Source organism: Phyllostomus discolor, chromosome 6 (assembly GCF_004126475.2).
Source record: "Phyllostomus discolor isolate MPI-MPIP mPhyDis1 chromosome 6, mPhyDis1.pri.v3, whole genome shotgun sequence".
NCBI lineage: Eukaryota > Metazoa > Chordata > Mammalia > Chiroptera > Phyllostomidae > Phyllostomus > Phyllostomus discolor.
In genome coordinates this window covers 157914739-157939688 of record NC_040908.2, presented here as the reverse complement: position 1 = coordinate 157939688, position 24950 = coordinate 157914739, and the positions used below count along the sequence as shown (strand labels likewise).

General features: G+C 35.8%; 3 protein-coding genes across 3 annotated transcripts; 1 reads left to right on the top strand and 2 right to left on the bottom strand.

Moving 5' to 3' along the window:
* The first annotated feature begins 1175 nt into the window (after positions 1-1175).
* Positions 1176-2953, top strand: LOC114499030 (olfactory receptor 5W2-like). Its single transcript, XM_028514991.2, has one exon. It carries the CDS (start codon positions 1468-1470, stop codon positions 2404-2406), a length of 939 nt encoding a protein of 312 aa, XP_028370792.1. The 5' UTR covers positions 1176-1467; the 3' UTR covers positions 2407-2953.
* A 9645-nt stretch (positions 2954-12598) lies between these two features.
* LOC114499029 (olfactory receptor 5L1-like) lies at positions 12599-13797 on the bottom strand. Its single transcript, XM_036027589.1, has one exon. It carries the CDS (start codon positions 13758-13760, stop codon positions 12801-12803), a length of 960 nt encoding a protein of 319 aa, XP_035883482.1. The 5' UTR covers positions 13761-13797; the 3' UTR covers positions 12599-12800.
* Positions 13798-23082: 9285 nt separating this feature from the next.
* On the bottom strand, positions 23083-24408 carry LOC114499028 (olfactory receptor 5L2-like). Its single transcript, XM_028514988.2, has 2 exons — positions 24305-24408; positions 23083-24135 (listed from the first exon to the last, which is right to left on the bottom strand). The coding sequence occupies exon 2, from the start codon at positions 24091-24093 to the stop codon at positions 23149-23151; it is 945 nt and encodes a 314-aa protein (XP_028370789.1). The 5' UTR covers positions 24094-24135; positions 24305-24408; the 3' UTR covers positions 23083-23148.
* Positions 24409-24950: the final 542 nt, after the last annotated feature.

Genomic DNA, 24950 nt, shown 5'->3' with positions numbered 1-24950 from the left:
TATCGCAACTCTCTGGCTTGAAAAGGGATTTGTCCTTTGGCAAAGGTCAGTCCTACAAATGGGTTACAAATACTGCCACAAACCAGTGAAATGAGTGATATGGTAGTTTTGTAAAGTGTGTTTCAGGTTTCAGTAAAACTAAAAGAGCACCATAAAACATTTCACTCATTCACTTACATGCAATAGCATCGTCAGTGACAGAATAAGTTGATAGAATAAGATCTTAATTTTTTAAGTGAAAATATACAAAACTATCATAATGGACATATACTAGTGTTAAAGCTCAAAGATAGCCTCTGAAATGCTTCTGTTGCTTTTGCTGCTGTTGTTCAGGGTTTAGTCCAAAGATGTTTACATACTGAAAATTCACTTGCTGTTTTTTAAAAAATGTTAAAAAAGAAGTATGTGACTTTGAAAGGTATATATAACTTAAAAATATTTTATGGAAACAAGAATTATTCACTCTCAGATTGTAGGCAACTGCATGATTTCATTATTAATATTTAAATCTTTAGCAGTTCATTTTATATAATACATCTTCAAGATGTGGTTGTGAAACTAGTGAAGCATACAGCAAGCATTCGTAGGATATTTAGTGAAATGGCAATCCTGTATTCTGTCAAAATACTGCCTTGCTTATAGAACAGAGATACCTTTAGCAACCCCAGTCTTTTCTTTTCATATTTTGTGCAACAGGGAGCCTTAGCTAAACCTGGTTTTCCTTGGTAGCATTGTCATTTACTTATACGACAATGGTCCATGTCTCTGAATCAGACAACCTTTTTCTGGAAGAAAGAGTTTATAAGAAGCCAATTGTTCATCAGTATTATGCTTAGGGGCACCAGCGATACCAGGAAAGCCACATAGATACAGATGTTTTGTATTTATTTAATTAAAATAAATATACGTAGACAGGAAGAAATATAACAAAATGGAATCATAGATTTGGGAAGGTGGTAGAAACTGTTTCATTATTTTAAAATTCTATCCTTCACTTTTGTATACTTTATAAAATATATTCATTTTCACATGGAAAACATTTTTGATGATGCATCTAGAGGAGTTTAAGTCAAGGGTTTGGAATCCTGCACATTGATCAATAGAACATTACTTATATATTGTCTTTCTGTATTTCATGTGCCCTCAATTCCACTTTCTTTATATTCCTACAAAACCAAGGTGGTCATGTATGATACCATATATAACACAGTTGATTGGGTACAATATAGCAGTGGAACATAGAATTCTTTTTACCTTCCAAAGACCACCATCATTTCACCAATTTATACTAAACTGGATACATTTCAAGGAGAATAATTTTACCTAAAGCAGACTTAGCTATGCTTATCTCTTTTTCTAGTTACTGAAAAATCAAGAGAATCAGCTGTTTAATATTAAAATACTATTATGATATCAACCCCACACCCATTTCCTTCCTTCACAACCAGGGATTTCCAGACCTGAGTGATGGCCATTGAGAACTGCACCATGTTTACGGACTTCATACTCTTAGGACTCTCTGGCAGGCGGGATGTGCAGCAGGGGCTCTTTGTGCTCTTCCTGCTGGTTTATGGCATCACTGTGATCGCCAACCTAGGGATGATCCTGCTCATCAGCATGGACCCCCAGCTCCACACGCCCATGTATTATTTCCTGAGCAATCTGTCTTTCTGTGATATCTGCTACTCTTCCACTATCTCTCCAAAGATGCTGGCTGATTTCTTATCTGAGCAAAAAAGGATTCCATATAGTTTATGTGCCATTCAGTTATATTTTTTTGGTGCCTTTGCAGATGTTGAATGTCTCATGCTGTCTGTTATGGCATATGACCGTTACGTAGCCATTTGTAATCCACTTCTGTATACAACAGCCATGTCCAAGAGCATCTGTACCCAGCTCGTGACTATTGCCTACATTGCAGGCTTGGTGGATTCAGCAATCCATACCTGCTGCACATTTCGATTGTCATTCTGCAATTCCAATATCATCAATCACTTTTTCTGTGACGTGCCACCCTTGCTTGCCCTCTCCACCTCAGACATAACCATCAATGAGATAGTGATGTTCACTTTCATTGGCTGTGTTGTGGGGTCCAGCATCATCACTGTCCTCCTCTCCTACAGCTACATCATAACTACCATTCTTCACATGAAGTCAGCCGCAGGCAGACGCAAAGCCTTCTCTACCTGTGCCTCCCATTTAGCCACTGTGTCTATATTTTATGGGGCACTCCTGTTCATGTATTTCCGACCCAACTCAACTTATTCCATGGACACAGACAAAATAGCCTCTGTTTTCTACACAGTTGTCATCCCCATGTTAAACCCACTGATCTACAGTTTGAGGAATAAGGATGTGAAAGGTGCTCTGAAAAAGGCAATTGCCACTAAGTTACGTTCTGGGTGAAAGTATGCTCAACCAAAAACACTTATTGAAAGATTCTGAGCACTAAAGTTCAAGTACTGTGACATAAATTCTTATAGTCTCACCAGTAGAAATTTCTGGATTATTCCCCTTTCTTACCTCTGGGTTTAAATTGAGTGTAAGGAGCATTATTGATCTTAGTTGTTTTTCCTAACTAAGATAAAGTAATAATAGGTTCACTTTGCTGTTTGCAAAGAGGGACCTCTCATATCTTCCTTCTGTTCATGAGTATGTCCCAGTGAGATATTATGCAAATAGCAACCACTCCCCTCATGTGAATTTAACAGACCCTTCTTAAGATTTCTTTAAAATATGGAGTAAACAAACTTGTGCAATAAGAAGGGAGGTTGGTGGATTTAATTAGGTTTGTTTTTCTCCTTCCCATGTAGTAGTGTCACCCTATAAATATTCTTGCCCAACACCTAAAAGGATATAAGTAGTAAATACATAAATAAAAATAAATCAGGAATGTCCTGCCCCATACTGAAAGTTTCATGAAGCCACAATCCTTGCCTACCTTATTCCCCATTGTTTCAGTTCTAGGATAACATTCAAATTAATGACTGTAGGCTGAAATAAGATGCAAAAGGGACTTCTATTGTTTAATTCTACTCTGGTATCTTTAACTTAAGTGAAATCTGTCTGCACTGCTTGTCTTTTGGTGTTGGCTCTGGTAAGAATCAGGTAAAAGAATTATTTGATATAAAAGTCTTCTTGGATTCTCTATTTCTCATCATCCTGGCCCATTGTGTCAGCAGACATCCCACGGTCGGTAGTTCTAGACTTATATTACACCTCACAATCTTCAAATCAGCCTACGGATTTTCCCTCTCACCCTCGCTCTGGATAACAGACCTGGTGCTATTGATAGTTATAAAGCAGTCACATAAATGGGAATTGGGGGATAAAGGTCCTGGGCCTTTTCCAAAAGCTGCTGGAAGAGAAGACTTCATTTTCCTTTCTGTATTCATAACATTTTGCTAGTTAAAATAAACTTAAAAAGCTAAACTATCCAGTTCATACAGTTTAAATTAAAGATTTATTAACTTAAAGTTTCAACAGAATAAAAATAAATAACAAAAATAATATTTTTATTGTATTCCATTTGTAATTATTTAAATTTACTCACTGCATATCTGTGAAATAAACTGGAACTGTATTTAGTTTATTTTATTTTCATTGTTGTTCAAGTACAGTTTTCTGTCTTTTACTCCCATCCCAGCCCACCACCCCAGCCCTCCCTACCTCCTTCCTCTTTCCAACCCCACCGCTTGTTTTTGTCCATATGTCCTCTATACATGTTCTTGCAAACTCTCACCCTATTTTTTATTGTTGTTCTAAAACAATTGTCTCCACTTTCCCTCCACCACTCTCCCCTGCCCTACCCACCCCCACCTCCCAACCTCAATCCTACCTACTTTTGGTTTTGTCCATGGGTCCTTTATACATTTTCTCTGATGAACCTCCCCTTTCTTTCCCCATTTATCCCCCTCCCTTCTGGTTACCATCAGTGTGGTATTTATTTCAATGTCTCTGGTTTTATTTTGCTCACTTATTTGATTTGTTGATTAAGTTCCACTTATAGGTGAGATCATATGGTATTTGTCTTTCACCACCTGGCTTATTTCACTTCACGTAATGCCATGTATGTATGAAAGAAAGCCCCTTAGACATAATAACAATATAGAGCAGTGGGTTGCATGTTGCTTTGTATATCAATCACAAGTTGTGGCAGCAAAAAGGAAAGATTCTGTGTTGACCAAAATATAACTGCATAGTAGAGACATTGTAAGAAATGGTCTTCTTATTGGAAACCAAGTCCACAATTAATTAGGAGGCAATGGCAGAGAGTAGCATATATTCATGAAGGAAAATATGCAGAGGAGAAAGTACATAGAGATGTACAACTGGGAATTGGTCTTCATAAACAAAAACATACCAAAGATTTCCATCAGGATAACAGAGTATACGGGGAAAAAATAGCAAAAAGAACATTCTGGAGTTTGGAATAGTCACTAAATCACAAGAGAAAAAAAACTCAGTCATCACAGTACCATTCTCCAACTCCATTCTCTGCAGTGCTTTTGGACTTCTGAGGTTGTGACAGAGTAACAATAGTGATATCAATAATAACCTCCACATTATTGAAAAAATAAAAAAGAAAGTGGTCAAAATAAATAGGAGAGTCATTCTAAATCTACTTGGGCATCCTGATTATTTCTAGGCATATGTACAGTTAATGTAGTATGATGCACAGACTTTTAAGTTCTTTTAAGTGATAGATTATCACTCCTATTTCTTTTTCACTAAATTTATTGGTGTGACATTGGTTAATAAAATTAAAGCTACTATTTTTCACATTAAATGGAACCACCATCAAACCAGTTGTTGAACTCTAAACCCAAGCTTCACTCTTTACTTTTTTGACTCTCTCATATCCGACCAATGTCAAGTAATAGCAACTAACCATTATTACATAGCAAATTCTGAATAAATAGCCTCTATTCCTATTTGTATTTTTTTTTTATTTCCACAACAGGCAAAAACATTGTTGTTCAAGGAGAAACCTTGTGTAGGTAGAGGAAAAGTAGTTCTGTATTTCTCATCTTGAGACATGGCTTCACCTCTGAGGAACAAAGAAACTCCTTAGAGTTGTTGGAAACCCACTAGTAAATTAGAAGATTCTGAATTAGTTATAAAAGTGACTGATTCCTAGCTCTGTCACTTTGTGGTTGTGAGACCTTGGGCAAGCCAGTTAATCACTAAGTTTTAGTTGCATCATCTACAATAGAAGATCAATCAATCACACCTTTCTCAAAAAATTATGTGAAACTTTCTTTTCTAGCCTCTATAACCTCAGCACCTTGTGACTTCTCTGCTCTAAAGATATCATGTCACACCTGTCAGAATGGCCATCATTAATAAATCAACAAACAGGTGCAGGCAAGGATGTGGAGAAAAGGGAACCGTAGTCCCCTGTTGGTGGCAATGCAGATTGGTGCAGCCACTGTGTAAAACACTATAGAATTTCATAAAAAAATTGTAAATGGAACATACTTTTGACCCAGTAATTCCACTTCTGGGAAAATATCCTAAGAATACTGAAACGCCAATTCAAAATAATATATGCACCACTATATTCATAGCAGCATTATTTATAATAGCCAAGTGCTGAAAACAGCCGAAGTGCCTATCAGTTGATGAGTGGATAAAAATGTTGTGGTATATTTACAAAATGGAATTACTATGCAGGAGTTAAAAAAGAAGGGATTCTTACCTTTTACAACAGCATGGATGGAACTAAAGACTCTTAACACTAAGTGAAATCAGCCAGTCAGAGAAAGACAAATACGATGACCTCACTTATATGTGGAATCTAATGAACAAAATAAACTAATGAGCAAAATAAAATCAGAGGCATATAAACATGGAAAGACAGACAGCTGTAAGTGGGAAGGAGGAAGGTGGGTACTAGATGAAGGAAGGTGAAGGGATTAAGCGAAGAACACATGTACATGACCTGTGGACATGGATGATGCTGTGGAGATTGCTTGAAGGAGTGGGGCAGGGATGTGTGGAAGGGGACAAAGAGGAAAAAAATTCAGACAACTGTAATAGCATAAACAGTAAAATTAAGTAGCAAAAATAATAATAAAAAATAAAGTTGGTAACACACCAATTCTGAGTCAACCCAGACATCTATTTTATCTGGAATCCAAGCTCTGGAATACAGCTAGAAAAATCCCCATGCTTACAAATCTATAAAATTCAATCCAGACAATATAATGACATCCAGGAATGTGTCTGTTCCCTCTGTAGTGAAAAATTGTAAAAGGTGTTAAAAAGTCTCTCTTATCTACCTCTCAGAATTATCTCCACCTTTCCTGTCTTTGCTCTAATTTACAAATCTGTAAATTGTAGATAAATGATAACAATTCAAGTGATACTTGACTATAAACACATACATTTTGTACACAATTGATTTCCCTCTCCCCCTGTGAAAAAGCCAATTTGTATCTATTTGTATATTGATATGTGAATTCCTGATCTATAATTCTTTGAATTATCTTTTATACCAATAACTGCTTAATTAATGAATCAATTAAGTAAAACTTTTGATACATGTTCACTTTATACTTGCATAAAACTCACAATATTAAGATATATATGTCTATATTATTTATATTATATGCATATTGTTCTTTAACATTTCATATTATACACAGCTGTTTCCCTCATTTAATAGCTATTGCAAACCTTCATATTTCTTTTTAGGTCTCATTTTACTAGTTTCTGCTCACTGCCAGAAAATGATTTCTATTTTGTGGAGAAAAACATAGAACAAGAAATACAAATATCCTCTACTTTCTCATCTTGTCATCGTATAAGCATTTGAATTCATCAGTGATTCCCTCTCTCTCTCCTTTCCTTTTCTGGGGAAAATGTGCCCCTCCTCTCTGAAGTTAATCTCTTCAACTGTGCACCAGTGAATTCTATTTGCATCAATTAAGATGTTATTATTACTATTCATCTTTTCTCTTACTATTATTAATCATCTTTCTTTCATAAACTGTCAGTACATCTCAACATTTAAGTGAATTTCATCCTCAAAAATATTACCCTGTGCCTACTTTCATTTACTTTCCTTCATTTCATTGGAAGTTTCCTTACAGGTATCAGCACTGGTTTCCAGCTTCTCGCTTCAGTTTACTGAGTGAAATAGGATTTTTGTCTTGACAATGTCAAATTCTTTTTTTTCTCCACATCCCAAACTATATCCTAGACATTCAATCTGTGATTTTTCTATGTGTAATGAACTTTATTTCTCTATTCCATGTGATAGTTTGATGTCTCCATTTCTCTTAAAATCTCCTTCAATAATGCTGAGAATTGTTTTAAGATTATCACATGTTAAACATGCAATTTTTTTGTTCTTCAGGGTTTTTTGTTGTTGTCATTGTTGAGCATTTAAAACCTGTGTTATTCTAGCCATTTTTTTCTCAAAACATCAGTTTCCTATGCATGAAATAAGTGACTATAAGAAGATAAACACTTAAAATCCTATCAAGCTCTAATGTACTGGGATTAAGGTAAGAATCTTTACCAGGTCATTATCTTTTTCACTCACCTTACTACACTGTTGTATCAGTTCACATTTTACTGGAAAAATTGACTTTGAGACTTAAAGATTAAAACACTGACTATTGCCAAATGTTTGTAATCTACTTGGCTAGGCCTATGGTCATAGAAAAAAATTGTGCCTCTCTTAGGGAGCCTGTGGTTCACTAGCACATTACAAGTCCTCTTATATTTTGTTTAGAAGCCTTGGGATTAGTTTTCTGATATCACATCATATTTCAGGAACACAGACTCTGATATCCAAAACCCATGGAAAAATTTATTATGAGAGCAAACGTGTCCAACCTGTAGCCCACATGCTACATGCAGCTTAGGATGGCTGTGAATGCGGCCCAAGACAAAAATATAAATCTACTTAAAACCTTTTTTATGCTCATCAGTTTTCATTAGTGTTTGTGTATTTATTGTGTGACCCAAGACAACTCTTCTTCTTCCAGTGTGGCCCAGAGACATCAAAAAGTTGGACACCATTATCTACTGAGTTGATTAAACAAAAATGAAAGGATGCAATGTGTTTTTGTACATCTCAAGAATGTCTGTCTGTCTGTCTGTCTGTCTCTCTCTCTCTCTCTATATATATATATATGCTCTCAAATAGTAAATTATTATGTAGAAAATTGGATTATGATAAGCACTATCTAATTTGATTTAGCCAGTATAAAGCAATTTATGAAACAACAGAATATCACAGATTGGTAAAATAAATGGGAAAGAAGCAAAAATATATCTATTAGGTTGTTGAGATTTAGAGATCTTGGAAGTCAACATGTAGATTGAAAAACAATTATAAACAAGGTCAGTGACTCTGATATGTGTTATATGTGCCTTGTGCTGCAATGGAATTCTGGCCATCCAAGAGCCAGACCAGAGATTGTACTTAAACAACAATAATAAAAAATAAATAAATAAATAAATATACATACATACATTTACTCTGTGTTGTGTCTGTTTATGTTGTGCCAACATATTCTACAGAGAAAAGGAGGATAATTTCAACTGAACATTAAGAATTTTGACAAGTACCCAATAGTGAGAGAAAGACATTAGAAGCAACATAAGCAATTACATGGAAATTGAAAAATTTGTTACATGACTCGAGAGTTGAAAATAAAATTTAGAGAGAATGTGTTGCCTAATAAAGGAAGACAAAGAAAACCGGGGAGAAAAAAAGAAGAAAATATACATATTATATATGGAAAAAGATATGAGCAGTTTTGAGCTTCTATCTGTCCAGAAGATTAATCTCAGCAGAAAGAAACTCTTTTTTCCCCAATAATTCCCCCAAAATCCCATACTTAAATCACTAGTTCACTAGTCACCACACAGAAACCCATCACTGGGTCTTTGGTGACTGGCCATGAGCACTTCACCAAATCCCACTGGTGCAAAAACAAAGACTCACCAAGGACAGGAGAGGCTGAGTGCCTACCAAGAATCTGAGATGCAGTTAGTAAAGAGATGAAAAATACATATCAACCTCTGTAGTTTGCAAGTTATGGAGTAACTATGTGTAAAATAAAACCACTTAAAGAAGTACAAAAGAAACTATTATGTGCTTGTTTTACAGACATGTCTGAGGATCACTCAGTGTTGCTCAATTGTTCCCAGAAAACTGTGATTGTTACTCGTAAAGCAACATTGGGGAGAAAATAGAAATATGGCCATTTTAGTTTTTGTGAAGCTGAATATAATGTGACATTCTTTTGCTAATAAAACAAAGCAATAAACTTTTAGATACAAAAAATTTGCCTACATTTCAGTAGGCTATGGATACCGATAGTTATCCCTCTATACCAAATACAGTAAGAGGAGTTCTGCATCCCTCAAGCTCTAAAATCAAATATCTCTGAAAGGGGACATCATAGATTCTAGAGAGAGATAAAATTAGTAACTGGCTAAAATGTGAGTGCCTGGGTAGCTGTAAATACAGGGAAGTTTGATATTGAAGGCTCCTCTGAGAGACTGGAGCTCTAATATATTGACACACTCCAGCTCAGTGACTTCCAGCTCAGGATTTGCTCTTTAGGGGAGATATGACAATGTCTGGAGACATTTTTGCTCATCATAAATGTGAGGAAGGGTGGTTCTATTATCTAATGGGTAGAAGCCAGGGGTACTGTTAAACACCTGATAATGCACAGGAAACACCCCTACAGAATTATCTGGCCCAAAATGTCACTAATGCTATTTTTACAGTCTACAGGGGATTCTTCCCCACCTATCTGGGTTCGTTTTGCCCGCCACCTGAAGAAAGACATCTTAATATCAGAGATCAGTGAAAAGGAAAGGAATTTATTATTCATTTGAAATAACACAAGCTAAAGTTCCCCACAAATGCACACAGTCCTCCCAGCACCCTCCACGTGGCAAAAGGGAGCACCTCCAAAGCCTCGTGGTTCTGACTCTCACCCAAGCCTCATGGTCCCAACAAAACACCAAAGCCACGTAGTCCTAAATAAACACATGGTCCCAAAAAGAGAAACCCCTAATGGCTGGTGTGCCTCTGTTTAAATCCCAGCGCTAATCTTCCTCTGCAGCCCCATTTCCGGCTCCTCTCACAATTGGCCACAGCTGCCAGCATTTTGGGCAGGTGTGGCCCTGGGGTGTGAAGCCAATTATCCCCAAGCTCTTCTGGACCCTATTCCAAATGCCTATTTGGGGCTCCCCTCTTGGCTGCACCCTGTTACACTGTGGTTGGAAAGTCCTGGTCTAATTAGAAGACCAAAGGTAAAAAAAATTTCTTTCATCTTAAAATGCAAATTCCCATGGGTGATATGAGAAATATCACTCCATTAAAATTCTTTGAAAGCCAATGCAGAAAACCATGGAATATTTTTAAATTATAAGCAGAATGTAACTCTATTCTTTTAGTTCTTGTTTAAAAAACACTGAGTAGTTGTCTTTGTCAGTGATGCTGGAACATTTTTAAATGACCCTTGCTCTCAAAAATTTCTTTCTAAGAAACACTTAAAATGAGTGCATTTTATGGGCCAGGTCCTTGAAGTTTTGTTATATTTAAGTTCAATGATAACTCTTTGAGGCTGGCAGTTTATCCCCAGTTCATAGTTGTAGGGCCCAAAATTTAGTAAATTGAAGCATCTTCCTTAAAATCACTCATCAAGATCTGAACCAGCTCCCAGGTAATTAATTTAAAGTCAGCCCTTCTCCATTAAAGTAATAAGAACTTGTGTTGTATTTAAGTGTGATCTTAATAAATATATTAACAATAACAAATACCAAATGATGTACTAAAGTGATTTATAAAAATGAAGTGATAACATTGTAGAAACATAGGAAAGGTAAATTATGATTTAAACTTAAACAGATGGGTGTATGCAGCTTGAACATATACCTTCATACATATCAGGTTCTAATCCCTGGAATCTATAAGTGCCACCTTATTTGAGGAAAGGTTGTAGGGAGATGTGATTGGATTAAATATATTACAATGAGGAGATTATTCTGGGTCATCTGGGTGCTATCTGAATGACATTATAGGTATCCTTAGAATAAAGAGGCCAACATTTTTTTATATACACAGACACACATACATGCATGAGAAGATATAGAAAAATGGAGCAGTGAAAGGTTTGAAGAAGCTAAGCATGAAGACAAGAATAATATGACAAGTCAAGGATGTCTGCAGCTTCCAGAAGCTGAAAGAGATAAAGAAAGGATGATCCCCTAGGACCCCATGAAAGAGTGGTGTAGTCCTCCTGATGCCTTGACTGTGGCCCGATGATATTGATTTCAGATTTATGAACTCCCGAACTACAAAAGAATAAAGGCCTAGTGATTTAAGCCACCAAATTTGCACTCATTTTGTTCATAAACCATGGGAAACTAATACAATAAGTTCAGATTATAATCAATTCAGAAAATATAGTAAATGCTTAAAATACTTTCAGGCAGAGTAAATTAAAAAATTAACAAAGACATAGAAACTTTAAAAAAGCGTATGGTACCAGATGCATACTACTTGTTTAAACCAGAATTAAAGTAAAATAGGGAACAAAAATAAAAGTAAAAACTAACAACAGCAGATAACTTAGTAATCAGTTATACAATATATTGTGCTAAGAACTTAAGGTACAGATTTAATCTTTATGAAAATTTTATTATAAAATTAGAGTATTATTATATGTTTTGCAGAAGAGGTATTTTAAACTTTGTTTTTATTGCTGACACTATTACAGATGTACCCATTCCCCCCCCACCCCTTTGCCCACTCTCACTCAGCCCTACGCCCCACCTCCCTCTGGCTATCACCACACTGCTGTCTGTGTCTCTGTGTCAGATGTCAGACACATGTGTTCTTTGACTAACCCCTTCACCTTCTTTAATTAAGTTAACCCTTTCCCCTCTCCCCCCTTCTCTGACAGCTGCCAGTCTTGAAAGTTATACAATTATAACCTTGCAAAAGAAAGGGTAGGAAAAAAGAAAACAACCATTAATGACTAAAAAGTATTATCCCCAATACACAAAAACATGTAGGAAATCCACTCCAAATTTTTGTGAAAAAAACATAGACTATGTGACAAATGTATACTCAGGCCATGTAAAAAGGTGAAGTCAGTTTCATAAAAATAGTTGCATTCATTAAAAATGATGAAGACTTATGTCTTTGTGCATGCTTTGTTAGAAATATAATGATATCTCAAAACAAAAATTGAGCCTAAAAATACCACTCCAAAAACCCATTCACAGCAATTATAAGTTGGGGAACAGCAGCAAAGGTAGCAGATGCTTCTGAATAAGCCAATAAAAACAATTGGATATGCCTTTAAGCTAAAAGTTACAAGTCAACAAACAAGAAAAACAAACAAAAATTCATTGATGCAGACCACACTACGATGGTCACCAAAGAAGATGGTGATTGGAGGGGTAGTAATGGGTGAAGGGGGTCAAATATATGGTGACAGAAGGTGGTTTGTTTTGGGGTGACTGGCACATACATATATGATGTATCATATAGAATTGTACACTTGAAACATATATAATTTTATTAACCAATGCCATCCCAATATATTTAAATAAATGAGTAAATGGATATAGGTAAATAAATAAATAAATAAAGGCACAAAAATATTTAAAAATGACATGGCTTTAATAAGACAGAAACATGGGTGGGGGGCATACATAGATTTCCTGCATGTAAATCCTTCCCCAGTTTACTTTCCTTTAACATCCACTCCAACAAGCCTCCTTAAAGATCTCTGAAAAAATCCTAAATCTAGTTAAGAAAAGAGCTTCTCACAAAGTAATTTGGATCCCAGCACTTTCTTGAGAGCTTCCTTCACGTCTTTGTTCCTCAAGCTGTAGATCAGGGGGTTCAGCATGGGAATCACTACAGTGTAAAACACTGAAGCCACCTTGTCAGCATCCAAACTGTTGCCAGAACTGGGCCGGCAATAAGTGAAAAGGATTGTTCCCTGTAACACAACAATGGCTGTGAGGTGGGAGGCACAGGTGGAGAAGGCTTTGCGCCTTCCCTCTGCAGAGCGCATCCTCAGGATGCTGATGAGAATAAACAAGTAGGAGGTTAGGATGACCACAACGGTGAGGATCTCAATGAAGGAGGCCACAATGTACACCAACAATTCATTCACAGTGACATCAGAGCAAGCAAGAGATAAGAGAGGGGGCAGATCACAAAAAAAGTGGTTAATCACATTTGATCTGTAGGATGGGATCTCAAGAGCTAAACACAAGTGAATCAGAGAGCACACAGTCCCGCCAAGGTAGCAGCTAGAAACCAGCACCATTCGGAGTTTCTGGGACATGGTGACCATGTACAGCAGTGGGCTACAGATGGCCACAAAGCGGTCATAGGCCATCACGGCCAGCAGGAAGACATCAGTAATTACAAATGTGCCAAACAAGTAGAATTGTATCATGCATCCCAAGAAGGAGATGGTTTTATCTTTGTTTAACATGTTGAACAGCATCTTTGGCAAAATGGCCGTGGAGTAGCAAAAATCCACTAAAGAGAGGTGGCTGAGGAAAAAGTACATGGCAGTGTGAAGTTGAGAGCTGGCCTGAATCAGTGCAATCATACCCAGGTTGGCCAAAAATGTAACTCCATAGATCAGAAGGAACAGCAGGGAGAGAAAGACCCTCAGTTCAGGGGCATCTGATAATCCAAGAAGAATGAACTCCGTCACAGCAGTGCAGTTCTCCTCCCCAGGTTCCACCATATGTCTGGATTAGAAAGCCAAATGACAAGTTTTGTGTGTCTTCTGAAATGGGAAGAAGAGAGAAAGCACACTTATATTAACAAAAAATATTACATTGATGTCAAACACAATGTATTTGAAATACAATTGTCAAATAATTCTAAATTCTCAGTGTGGCAGCAGATCCTCCTGACCAAATTTAAAGTGTCAGCAGAAATGTGTTAGATGAAAATAAACTGAGCTGATGAATTAACTTAGACACTCTGATGGAGTTTTAAATAGATCCACTGATAACTTTGAAGCCACAAGAGATCAACTCCTGTTCCCTGAAAAATGTAACAAATTCCTTTCAAGACAACAGATAGTGTGATCCTATATACATTAATATTTTAGGTCTATCACTAACATAAAGTTTCAGCAGGTGAAGTCCTGTGCAGTTCTCTTGTTAAGAGTGTGACAAATCTCTGAGAACAGTGGCTCTGAGTTCTCTATAAATTTGGAATTATTCAGAATGAAAAAAAAGATTTAAAATACATTCTGAAATCCATCATCATGTTTACTTGTCAAATTAAGAAACTCAATTAATTATAATGATAGTGATCAATATCAGTAGTGACTCAGAAAGGTATAACTCTGGTATAAATTTTTCTGAAAAGCTATTAGGCAACATATATTCAAAGTCTTAACCCTGACAACAATAAAAGCTACCTGATATATTTGTCAGAGATTTTATATTTGTAAGCTGTTATAAGAGATGCTTAATTACATTTAGAAATTATAGAAAAGTATATTCAAAGCTACCTTACAGCATTATTTATAATATTCACAATGGGAAAAATTAATTGTCATAAATACACCAGTGTTAAACTATAGTATATCTTATCTAAAACAGAAAGTTTTCATATTATTTCAATAACTTCAAAGTTCATATTCAATAATGTAGAGATGGTTACTTAAAAAAATACCTAATACAGTTGCTATATATATGTACATTTAAATAAAATATATGTTGACGTATGAATAAATATGGTAAAAATATCATATGTTATCACTTTGATTTGGCTACAACCCCAGAAGATCAGTCCATCCCCACACTGAGAAACAGGCAAGTGAAAACTTTCCCAAGTTCCCTCTAGTAGATCCCTCTTGCCCTCCTTCCTACAAGGATGCACCCGTGGTGCTATAGACATATTACATAATAAAAATTGAGTGAAGAGATTCTGGACTGAAAACAGAACTTGGTATTTTCTCCATAACATGAACTAGTTTTAAAGTGAAAACAAACCTCCATGCTAAAGTCATGGTTTTCTCATTACTTCACTCCCCCTCCAAAAATACAAATTATTTGTCCACTTCAAAGTTAAAATATAAAAATGAACTTGGAAACACTTCTTCCTAATGATCCAGGCTGATAATAAGAAACTAGTTCATGGTAAACCCAAAACAGATCTAAAAGGATTCGCTTCATTCACTGAGCAGCGACAGTCTGCACATGCTGACTCTCCATGACCAACTCAGGGACTCATGAATTCAACCCTCAGGATTGGAGTGAAAACTAGAGTGCTCCTTTATGGGTATAAAATCCAGATTGCATGACAGGAATTGATATGGAGAACACATCAATGCTTGGTGTTCAAGAGGAAACTGTTCTAATTTCACCACCGTCTCTCAATAGAAAAAGACAAAAACATTTAAAACAGTAAGTGCACAGGAATATGGTCTGTTAAATCATTCTCTGATTACAAGCCAGATGAGTTAGCTATATCTCTAAAATAATTGTTTTCTGGGAAATACACCCATTTTAATTTTCAAGTAACCAGAGCCTACTTTTAGCTAACTAACCTGAGTGACAGGCATTTCCTCCTGGGTACTGAAGACACTAGGCTGCACAGTTAGAGATTTATACTGTAATTTTAACCCCCAGGGAAAGGGTCCCTTAAGTTCCTAATCAAGTGTTAATCTTTAATGCTGTAGAAACAAGTTAAATTTCAACTAACACTGCATGAGGCATAGGGCACATAATTAATCTCTATGGAATAGCATCAAGAATTTTTTAAATGCCCTAATGTTTGAAACAATTGTTTAAAATCATCATGTCTTCATCCAGATTTCATGATGCTAAATGAAATTCCATCCTAGTGTCATATATGTGGGCCATAGATCACATTGCCATGATAAAATAACATGAATATTTTTTTTATTTTTTAAAGTAGTTTCATTGATTATGCTATTAGTTTTTTCCATTTTTTCCCCTTTATCCCCTCTCCACCCTGCTCCCCCAACCCTCCAGCATTACCCCCCTTAGTTCATGTCCATGCATTGTACATATAAGCTCTTTGAGTCCTCTGTTTCCTATACCATTTTTATCCCTCCCCATCTTATTCTTTTCCCCCGTTCTCATGTATTACAGATTACAGAACCCCCTAAATTCTAGCAAGTACAGTGAATAAAGCTGCACCAGAATCTCTTCAAATACTAAGAAGGAGAGAAACTACTGGTCAGAAAACTACAATTAGCTCACACTTCTTGGGCCTTTGTTATGTACTAGAACCTATTTTGAATATTATACAACACTGACTCCTGTTTAGAGGTCTGTATTGCAAAGGAGATGATAGTATCACAAGCACTGAGTTGTAACTTGGATAAAGCCAAAATCAATAGCAGGAAAAGGCCCCATGATGCTCTGTGGTTTTTCCCACCCTTGTGGCTTCAGGGGCCAGAGAACAGATGGGCCCAGTACTGAGGCAGAATTTTCCTTGTGCATGCGCAATGCCAGAAGGCATCGAATGGGGCCCCTTCAATGATCTGTTCCACATGTGCTCTTCTTCTGGCTAATGTCAATGTAGGTTACAGTGTTCAATTAGCCTGTGTATCACTGAGTACACACATAAACTCCACAAGGTGTATATGATGATTAATCAATAATTTCAAGTAAATCAATTTTTATACTCGAAAATACCATATAGTCTATGGCCATACCACCCTGAATGTGCCCGATCTTGTCTGATAAAATACCATATACCTTCCTAAACTAGATGTGTCAGAGACAGCACCCAAGGCTGAGGAACCTTCTCCATTCCCACATCATCTTTCACAGCTAAAAAAAGAAAAAAAGCTTTCACCAGATCATATGTCATGTGTTACCTCCAGGAGTAGAAACCTGTGGGTCAAAATAGGAATAACTTGAAATATTGGTGTTTTCCCTGGCTGGTGTAGCTCAGTGGATTGAACGCGGGCTGGGAACCAAAGTGTCCAGGTTCGATTCCCAGCCAGGGTACATTCCTGGGTTGCAGGCCATAACCCCCAGCAACCGCACATTGATGTTTCTCTCTATCTCTATCTCTATCTCTATCTCCCTCCCAAAAAAAATAAATAAATAAAATCTTTAAAAAAAAAACTTTAACAAAAAAAAAATATTGGTGTTTTGAAGGCTGTCTTTAATTGTTATTATTTTTCACAATTGAGGCATGTTAAAATCATTCTTCATTGGTGAAATGTTTATGCAAATATTTTGCCTATTTGACTTCCTATCCTCTAATTTAACTATTCTTTAATATTATGGGTATAAAGCTTTCATCAGATATACACTTGTACCTGTGGTTCTTAAATTTTTGTCTATGACTCATCTTGAGTCAATGTTCATATATGGTGTGAGGTGCAGATTTCAGCTCATGTTTTTGCATATGAATAGTCAATTACTCCTTACCATTTATTGAAAAGATTGTCCTTTCTGAATGAGTAGTCTTGGTAGCTTTGTCAAAAATCAATCAACCATTAATTTGTTAATTTTTTAAAAAAGTTTTATTTATTTATTTTTAGAGAAGGAAGGGAGGGAGATAGAGAGAGGGAGAGAAACATCAATGTGAGTTGCTGGGGGTTATGGCCTGCAACCCAGGCATGTACCCTGGCTGGGAGTTGAACCTGCAACACTTTGGTTCACAGCCCGCGGTCAATCCACTGAGCTACGGCCAGCCAAGGCTAATTTGTTCATTTTCTAATTATCAGTGTTATTACATTGATATAATGTGTCTGCCTTACACCAGAATAAACATCATGTTTTGTAATTTTGGTATTAACTACTTTTCCACTTTTGTTAAATTTTCTATTTTGCTCATTTGTTTGTTTTGATTATTAGGTTCCACTTATAGGTTTTCTATATTGTTTTTCACCTTTGTATTATTGGGTTATACTCTATTTTTTATTATGTGCTTTCATTTATTTGGGTTTTTGTTTGTTTGCTTGTTTTTAGTTCACCTTTTTTTCCTAGTCTTTAAATATGAAATCTAAGGTACCAGGTTTTTGTTGGTTTCTTTGTTTTTTAATTTTTACTCTTCTATTGATTGAAAGTTACTTTAATTTTCAGAGCAAAAGATAAATGAGTATGGTTTTGTCATTTTGTTCTGTAGATTCTTCTTATAGGTGAGATCATATGGTATTTGTCTTTCACTGCCTGGCTTATTTCATTTAGCATAATACTCTCTGGTTTCATCTACACTATCTCAAAAGTTAGGAGTTCCTTCTTCCTTTCCACTGGGTGATACTCCATTGTATAAATGTATCACAGTTTTTTGATCCACTCATTTACTGATGGGCACTTAGGCTGTTTCCAGCCCTTGGCTACTGTAAATGGCACTGCTATGAACATAGGGGTGCAAAAGTTGTTTTGAATTCGGGATTCGGGATTCTTAGGGTATATTCCCAGCAGTGGAATCACTGGACCAAAAGACAGTTCCATTTTTAGTTTGTTTTTTTTTTTAATTCCACACTGTTTTCCACAGTGGCTGCACCAATCTGCATTCCCACCAACAGTGGGAATCCCTTTTCTCTGCATCCTCACCAGCACTTATTGTTTGTTGATATATTAAAGATGGCCATTCTGACAGGTGTGAGGTGGTATCTCATTATGGTTTTAATATGCATCTCTCATATAGCTGGTGATGTTGAATATTTTTTTCATATGCTTATGGGTCATCTGTATGTCCTCTTTGGAGAAGTGTCTATTCATATCCTATACCCCTTTTTTTAATTGGATTGTCTTCCTGGTGTTGAGTTGTATTAGCCTTTTATATATTTTGGAGATAAAACCCTTTTCCAATATATCATTGGCAAATATGTTCTCCCATACAGTCAGTTCCTTTTTCATTTTACTGATGTTTCCTTTAGCCATGCAGAAGCTTTTCAGTTTGATGGAATCCCATTTGTTTTGTTGTTGTCATTGTTGTTGTTGTCATTGTTGTTGTTGATTGTTTCTTGTTTGTTTGTTTGTTTGTTTACTTTATTTCCCTTGCCCTAGGATATAGACTGGCAAAAATATTGTCATGTGGGATATCTGAAATTTTCCTGCCTATGTTTTCCTCTAGGAAATATAGCCTTTTGGTGTCATGCCTTCTATTTAAGTCCTTTATCCATTTAGAGTTTATAATGGTGTATGGTGTGTAAGTTGGTGGTCTAGTTTCATTTTTTGCATGTACCAGTCCAGATCTGCCAACACCCTTTATTGAAATGGTGAAGGAAATAAACAAGATCAGGGCAGACTTAAATGACATAGAGACTGAAAAAGCTATCCAAAGGATCAGTAAATCCAGGAGCTGGTTCTTTGAAAAGAAAAACAAAATTGACAAACCTTTAACCAGACTCATCAAGGAAAAAAGAGCAGGGACCCAAATAAATAAAACCATAAATGAAAAAAGAGGTTATAACCAACACCACAGAAATACAAAGGATTGTAAGAAATAACTATGAACATCTATATGCCAAGAAATTTGACAATCTGGGGAAAATGTACAAATTCCTAGAAACATATAGTCTTCTAAAACTGAATCAAGAAGAAGCAGAAAGTCTGAATAGACCAATAACAACAAGTGAAATTGAAGCAGTGATCAAATAAACTGGCACACAAAAGCCCTGGACCAGATGGCTCCACAAGTAAATTTTACCAAACATTTAAAGAAGAAATAAATCCTCCTGGCTGGTGTAGCTCAGTGGTTTGAGCGCGGGCTGCAAACCAAAGTGCCGCAGGTTCGATTCCCAGTCAGGGTGCATGCCTGGGTTGCAGGCCATGACCCCTAGCAACCTCACATTGATGTTTCTCTCTCTCTCTCTTTCTCCCACCCTTCCCTCTCTAAAAATAAAGAAATAAAATATAAAAATAAGAAATAAATCCTATCCTTCTCAAACTCTTCCAAAAAATTCAAGAAGATGAAAGATCCCCAAACTTTTTTATGAGGCCAATATCATCCTAATTTCAAAACCCAGTAAAGACACAACAAACATAGAAAACTACAAGCCAAGATCTCTGATGAACAATAACACAAAAAATCCTCAACAAAATAGTGGCAACCCACTTACAGAAATACATTAAAAAGATCATACACCATGATTAAGTGGGATTCATCCCAGGGATGCAAGGATGGTATGATATTTAAAAATCAGTAAATACCTGGCTGGCATAGCTCAGTGGATTGAGTGTGGGCTGCAAACCAAAGTGTCGCAGGTTCGATTCCCAGCAGGGTACATGCCTGGGTTGCAGGCCATGACCCCCAGCAACTGGACATTGATGTTTCTCTCTCTCTCTCTATCTCCCTCCCTTCTCTCTCTAAAAATAAATAAATACAAAATTTAAAAAATCAGTAAACATAATACACCACATAAACAAAATGAAGGACAAAAATCTCATGATCATTTCAACGGATGCTGAAAAATCATTTTAAAAAATCCAGCACTTTATGAAACAAGCACTCAGCAAAGTGAGAAAAGAGGGAGCATACCTCAACATAATAAAAACCACATATGAGAAACCCACAAACAACATTACACTCAATGGAAAAAAACTAAAAGCTTTCTCCTTAAGATCAGGAACAAGACAGAGTGTCTGCTCTCTCAGGGACTAGTTTTAAGAAATATCTTTCTTTTTAAAGCTCTAAATTTCCCTCTTTTAAAATTTTATAAGTTGTGTTTTGATTTGCACTCAATTAAAAATATTTTATAATGTCTCTTGTCCTTTTTAAAATGTTTTAATCATCACCTGAAGACATATTTTTAAAATTATTATTGATTTTTAGAGGAAAAGGGAGGGGGGTAAGAGAGAAAGAGATAGAAACATCAATGTGAGAAACATCAATTTGTTGCCTGCCCTACAGGCCCCAAACTTCAAATTCATCTAGAGTCATCTTATTTTATGGTAGGACATGGTTTGCCAGAGATCTCAATATCTAATCCATTCTAAGCTTTAGAGCATTTCTTTCCATGTGGATCTCTCTGCAGATTCTATCCCCTTCTCTAGCATTGGAATCGCATTACTTGGAACTCTATGCTTTTGTCATTGGGTTACCCAGTGGCCTCTGCTATCTGATGGGTTCCAGAAAAACTTTGAGTTTGCAGAGTATCTAACTTTTTGTGTTGTAATATCAGAAACAATCTCTTTCTAGTTAGCCGTCTCCTACACTTTAGCCAAAAGTCTGATTACATTGGTTTAAACAAGATTCAACTAAAAGTTATTAAAATATGTTTTTTAAATTGTCATTTAATGAGTAATACTACAGACTTTTTAAACCTTCTCTGAATCTGAGAAAGTAAATTTCTCTAGGATGTCATAAGAAGTCCATTTTAAATTAAATAAGTTATCAGATGTGTCTTTACCAAGAAATGAAAGGAATATATTTATTAAACCTGCTAAAATGAACATTGAGGAAGAGAGTGCATGACAAATTGCAGTTTACTGTGCCTATAAAGTAGTCTACCACCAAACATATCCTCAAATAGAGCAGCCTGATAATAGGGGTACACAATAAATACTAGTTATACCCTGTCATAATTCAAGCTATATAAGAAAGAACAGCTTTTAGTAAAAATTATTTCTAAATGTTTCCACAACCAGATCATTCTACCACTGTCCTACACCTATGATAAAAATGTGAAATGTACCTCAACATAATAAAGGGTATATATAACAAGCCTATGGTTAACATCATTCTCCGTGATGGAAACTGAAAGCATTTTCTCTGAGATCAACAACAGAACAAGGTATGACTCAAGAACAAAAGAAATAATAGTAATCTTATGATCCATGAATGTCAAAATAATTATGATGGACATGAGAGCTATGATATACACTGAAAATAATATTCAAGTTCAATTTATGATGAATTATTTTAGAAGTCAATTAAAATTCTATCAAAGTTATAGATTTCAAAAACTAATTCATTGAAGAGTCACATGAGTAACAGAAAATAGATAACACTAAAATAAATCATGTTATGCATAGCAGATGTGAGGGGTGACAAAGATGATTTGAAATCTAAAGTGACAGAATGGAATGACATGAAATGCTACATCAGTATTTATTGAAAAGTATAATGCTTCTATGGTTGAATCTAAATTTATTTCCTTCATTTTATGACTTACTAATTTTAATACACTGGTCAGAGCACTTAAACAATCTATTTTCATTTCCTCAGAATAAAATTAAGATTTACATCTCCAAATTCACAAAAAAAAATGTAATCATCTTATACCAGGATAGAGAGAAAACATAAAGACTTACATTTTAAACACAAACTGTTCATTGATTCCAATCGAGAGCAATATAACATGTTTGCTAATTTTCCACTTGTTTCAAATAAGTTAAAAATTAAGTTACTAGCAATATACAAGGGCAGGTAGCTTATTTGTATAAGCATAAAACATTTTGGTTACATTACAGATCCAAATACTTGGAAATTTTATTTTAATTTAAAGTTGTAAGTTTGAAATCATATAACCCTATTAAAGTATTTCATGAACCAGTACAATATTGTGTACAGTTTTCATTTTACTTTGAAAAAATAAATACAATCTTTCTACCAAGAGTAAGTGAATAATTTCAAATTTTTTCCTCATACAAGAGGTACAGGACACAAGAAGAAAATATAAGTAATTCAAGCAACATTAATGAGAAAAAATTTAAAAGATAAATATAATATTACAAATATTTAAATATTAGATAATTATGTCTATGAGGACATCTCTTAATAAATATTACTACTATTAGAGAAAAATAAACCCTCTCTAATTTACACAATAATCTAGATTTGCTACTTCTTCGTTTAAATTTTCATTAATATTGACAGTTCATTTAAAACACATTCCAGCCATAAAACACAATTAGCTCTCCATGCTTACAACAAATCTACTCAATTATTTTATAAAGACTTCCTAGAGAACACTGAGGAAAAGAATTGAGATATGTTCTTGGTCAAGCTGCCATACAAATTAATAATATATTTATGTTGATGTGTAGATAATTGAAAGTAAGTGCAAAGATCACTGAATCAAACAACTCACTCATGATCTACTCCTTGGCTATTCTTTATACTCCAACACTGTGGCCCACTGACTCAGCCGTCCACCAGCTTCCACTTCGAAATATTCTCTAGGAAAATATTTTGGAGTTCACCACTCCTTTGAGAGCTTCTTTCACATCTTTGTTCCTTAGACTGTAGATCAGGGGGTTCAGCATGGGAATCACTACAGTGTAGAACACTGCAGCCACCTTGTCAGTATCTGCACTGTTGCCAGCACTGGGCCGGCAATAACTGAAAAGGATTGTTCCCTGTAACACAACAATGGCTGTGAGGTGGGAGGCACAGGTGGAAAAGGCTTTGTGCCTTCCCTCTGCAGAATGCATCCTCAGGATGGTGATGAGAATAAACAAGTAGGAGGTGAGGATGATCACAATGGTGAGGATCTCATTGAAGGAGGCCACAATGTACACCAACAGTTCATTCACAGTGACATCAGAGCAAGCAAGAGATAAGAGAGGGGGCAGATCACAAAAGAAGTGGTTAATCACATTTGATCTGTAGGATGGGATCTCAAGAGCTAAACACAAGTGAATCAGAGAGCACACAGTCCCGCCAAGGTAGCAGCTAGAAACCAGCACCATTCGGAGTTTCTGGGACATGGTGACCATGTACAGCAGTGGGCTACAGATGGCCACAAAGCGGTCATAGGCCATCACAGCTAGCAGGAAGACTTCAGTGATTCCATAGGCACAAAATAAATAAAACTGGACCATGCATCCCAGGAAGGAGATGGCTTTGTCTTCATTTATAATATTAACTAGCATCTTTGGCACAATTTTCGTGGAGTAACAGAAATCCACAAAGGACAGGTGGCTAAGGAAAAAGTACATAGGAGTATGAAGTCGAGGGCTGACCTGAATCAGTGCAATCATGCCCAGGTTGCCCAAAACAGTGACTCCATAGATCATGAGGAACAGCAAGGAGAAAAACACTCTCAGCTCAGGGACATCTGATAATCCAAGAAGAATGAACTCCATCACAATGGTGCAGTTTCCCTCCCCAGGTTCCACCATATGTCTGGTTTAGAAAGCCAAATGACAAGTTTTGTGTGCCTTCTGAAATGGGAATAAGAGAGAAAACACACATTTATATTAACTTTAAAAAATCTCACTGATGTCAAACACAAATTGTCAAATAATTCTAAATTCTCAGTGTGTCAGCCAATCTCCCTGACCAAATATAAAGTATTAGCAGAAATATGTATAATTCTCAACTGTTACCTACCACAATGCATTGAGTTGATGAATTAAATTACATGTTTTGATGGAGTTTCAAAGAGATCCAATGATTTTTTTTAAAGCCACATGAGATCAACTCCTGTTCCCTGAAAAATGTAACAAATTTTGTTCAAGACAGACAACAATTGTGATCTTATAATCATTAATTTTTTAGGTCAGTCTGTCACTAGCATAGAGTTTCAGCAGGTGAGTTTTAGTGTAGTTCTCTTGATTGGGAGTGTGACAAATCTCTGAGAACAGTGGCTCTGAGTTCTCTATAAATTTAGAATTATTCAGGATAAAAAATAAAAATATTTAAAATATATACTGAACCATCATCATTTTTAGTTGTCAGATTAACAAACTCAATTATAGTAATAGTGATCAATAATAGTAATGACTCAGAAAGATATAACTCTCGTATCAATTTTTCTGCAAAGCTATTAGGCAACATATATTCAAAGTCAACCCTGACAATAGTAAAAGCTACCTGATATATTTATGAGAGATTTTATTTTTGTAAGCTGTTATAAGAGATTCTTCATTACATTTACAAATTATGAAAAAATATATTCAAAGCCACATTGCATCATTATTTTAATATTCACAATGGGAAAAAAATAATTGTCATAGGTAGATTTAATAGCAATTAT

Coding starts and splice junctions, on each gene's coding strand:
- LOC114499030 (XM_028514991.2), top strand. CDS start 1,468: ATGGCCATTGAGAACTGCACCATGTTTACGGACTTCATACTCTTAGGA.
- LOC114499029 (XM_036027589.1), bottom strand. CDS start 13,760: ATGGTGGAACCTGGGGAGGAGAACTGCACTGCTGTGACGGAGTTCATT.
- LOC114499028 (XM_028514988.2), bottom strand. CDS start 24,093: ATGGTGGAACCTGGGGAGGGAAACTGCACCATTGTGATGGAGTTCATT.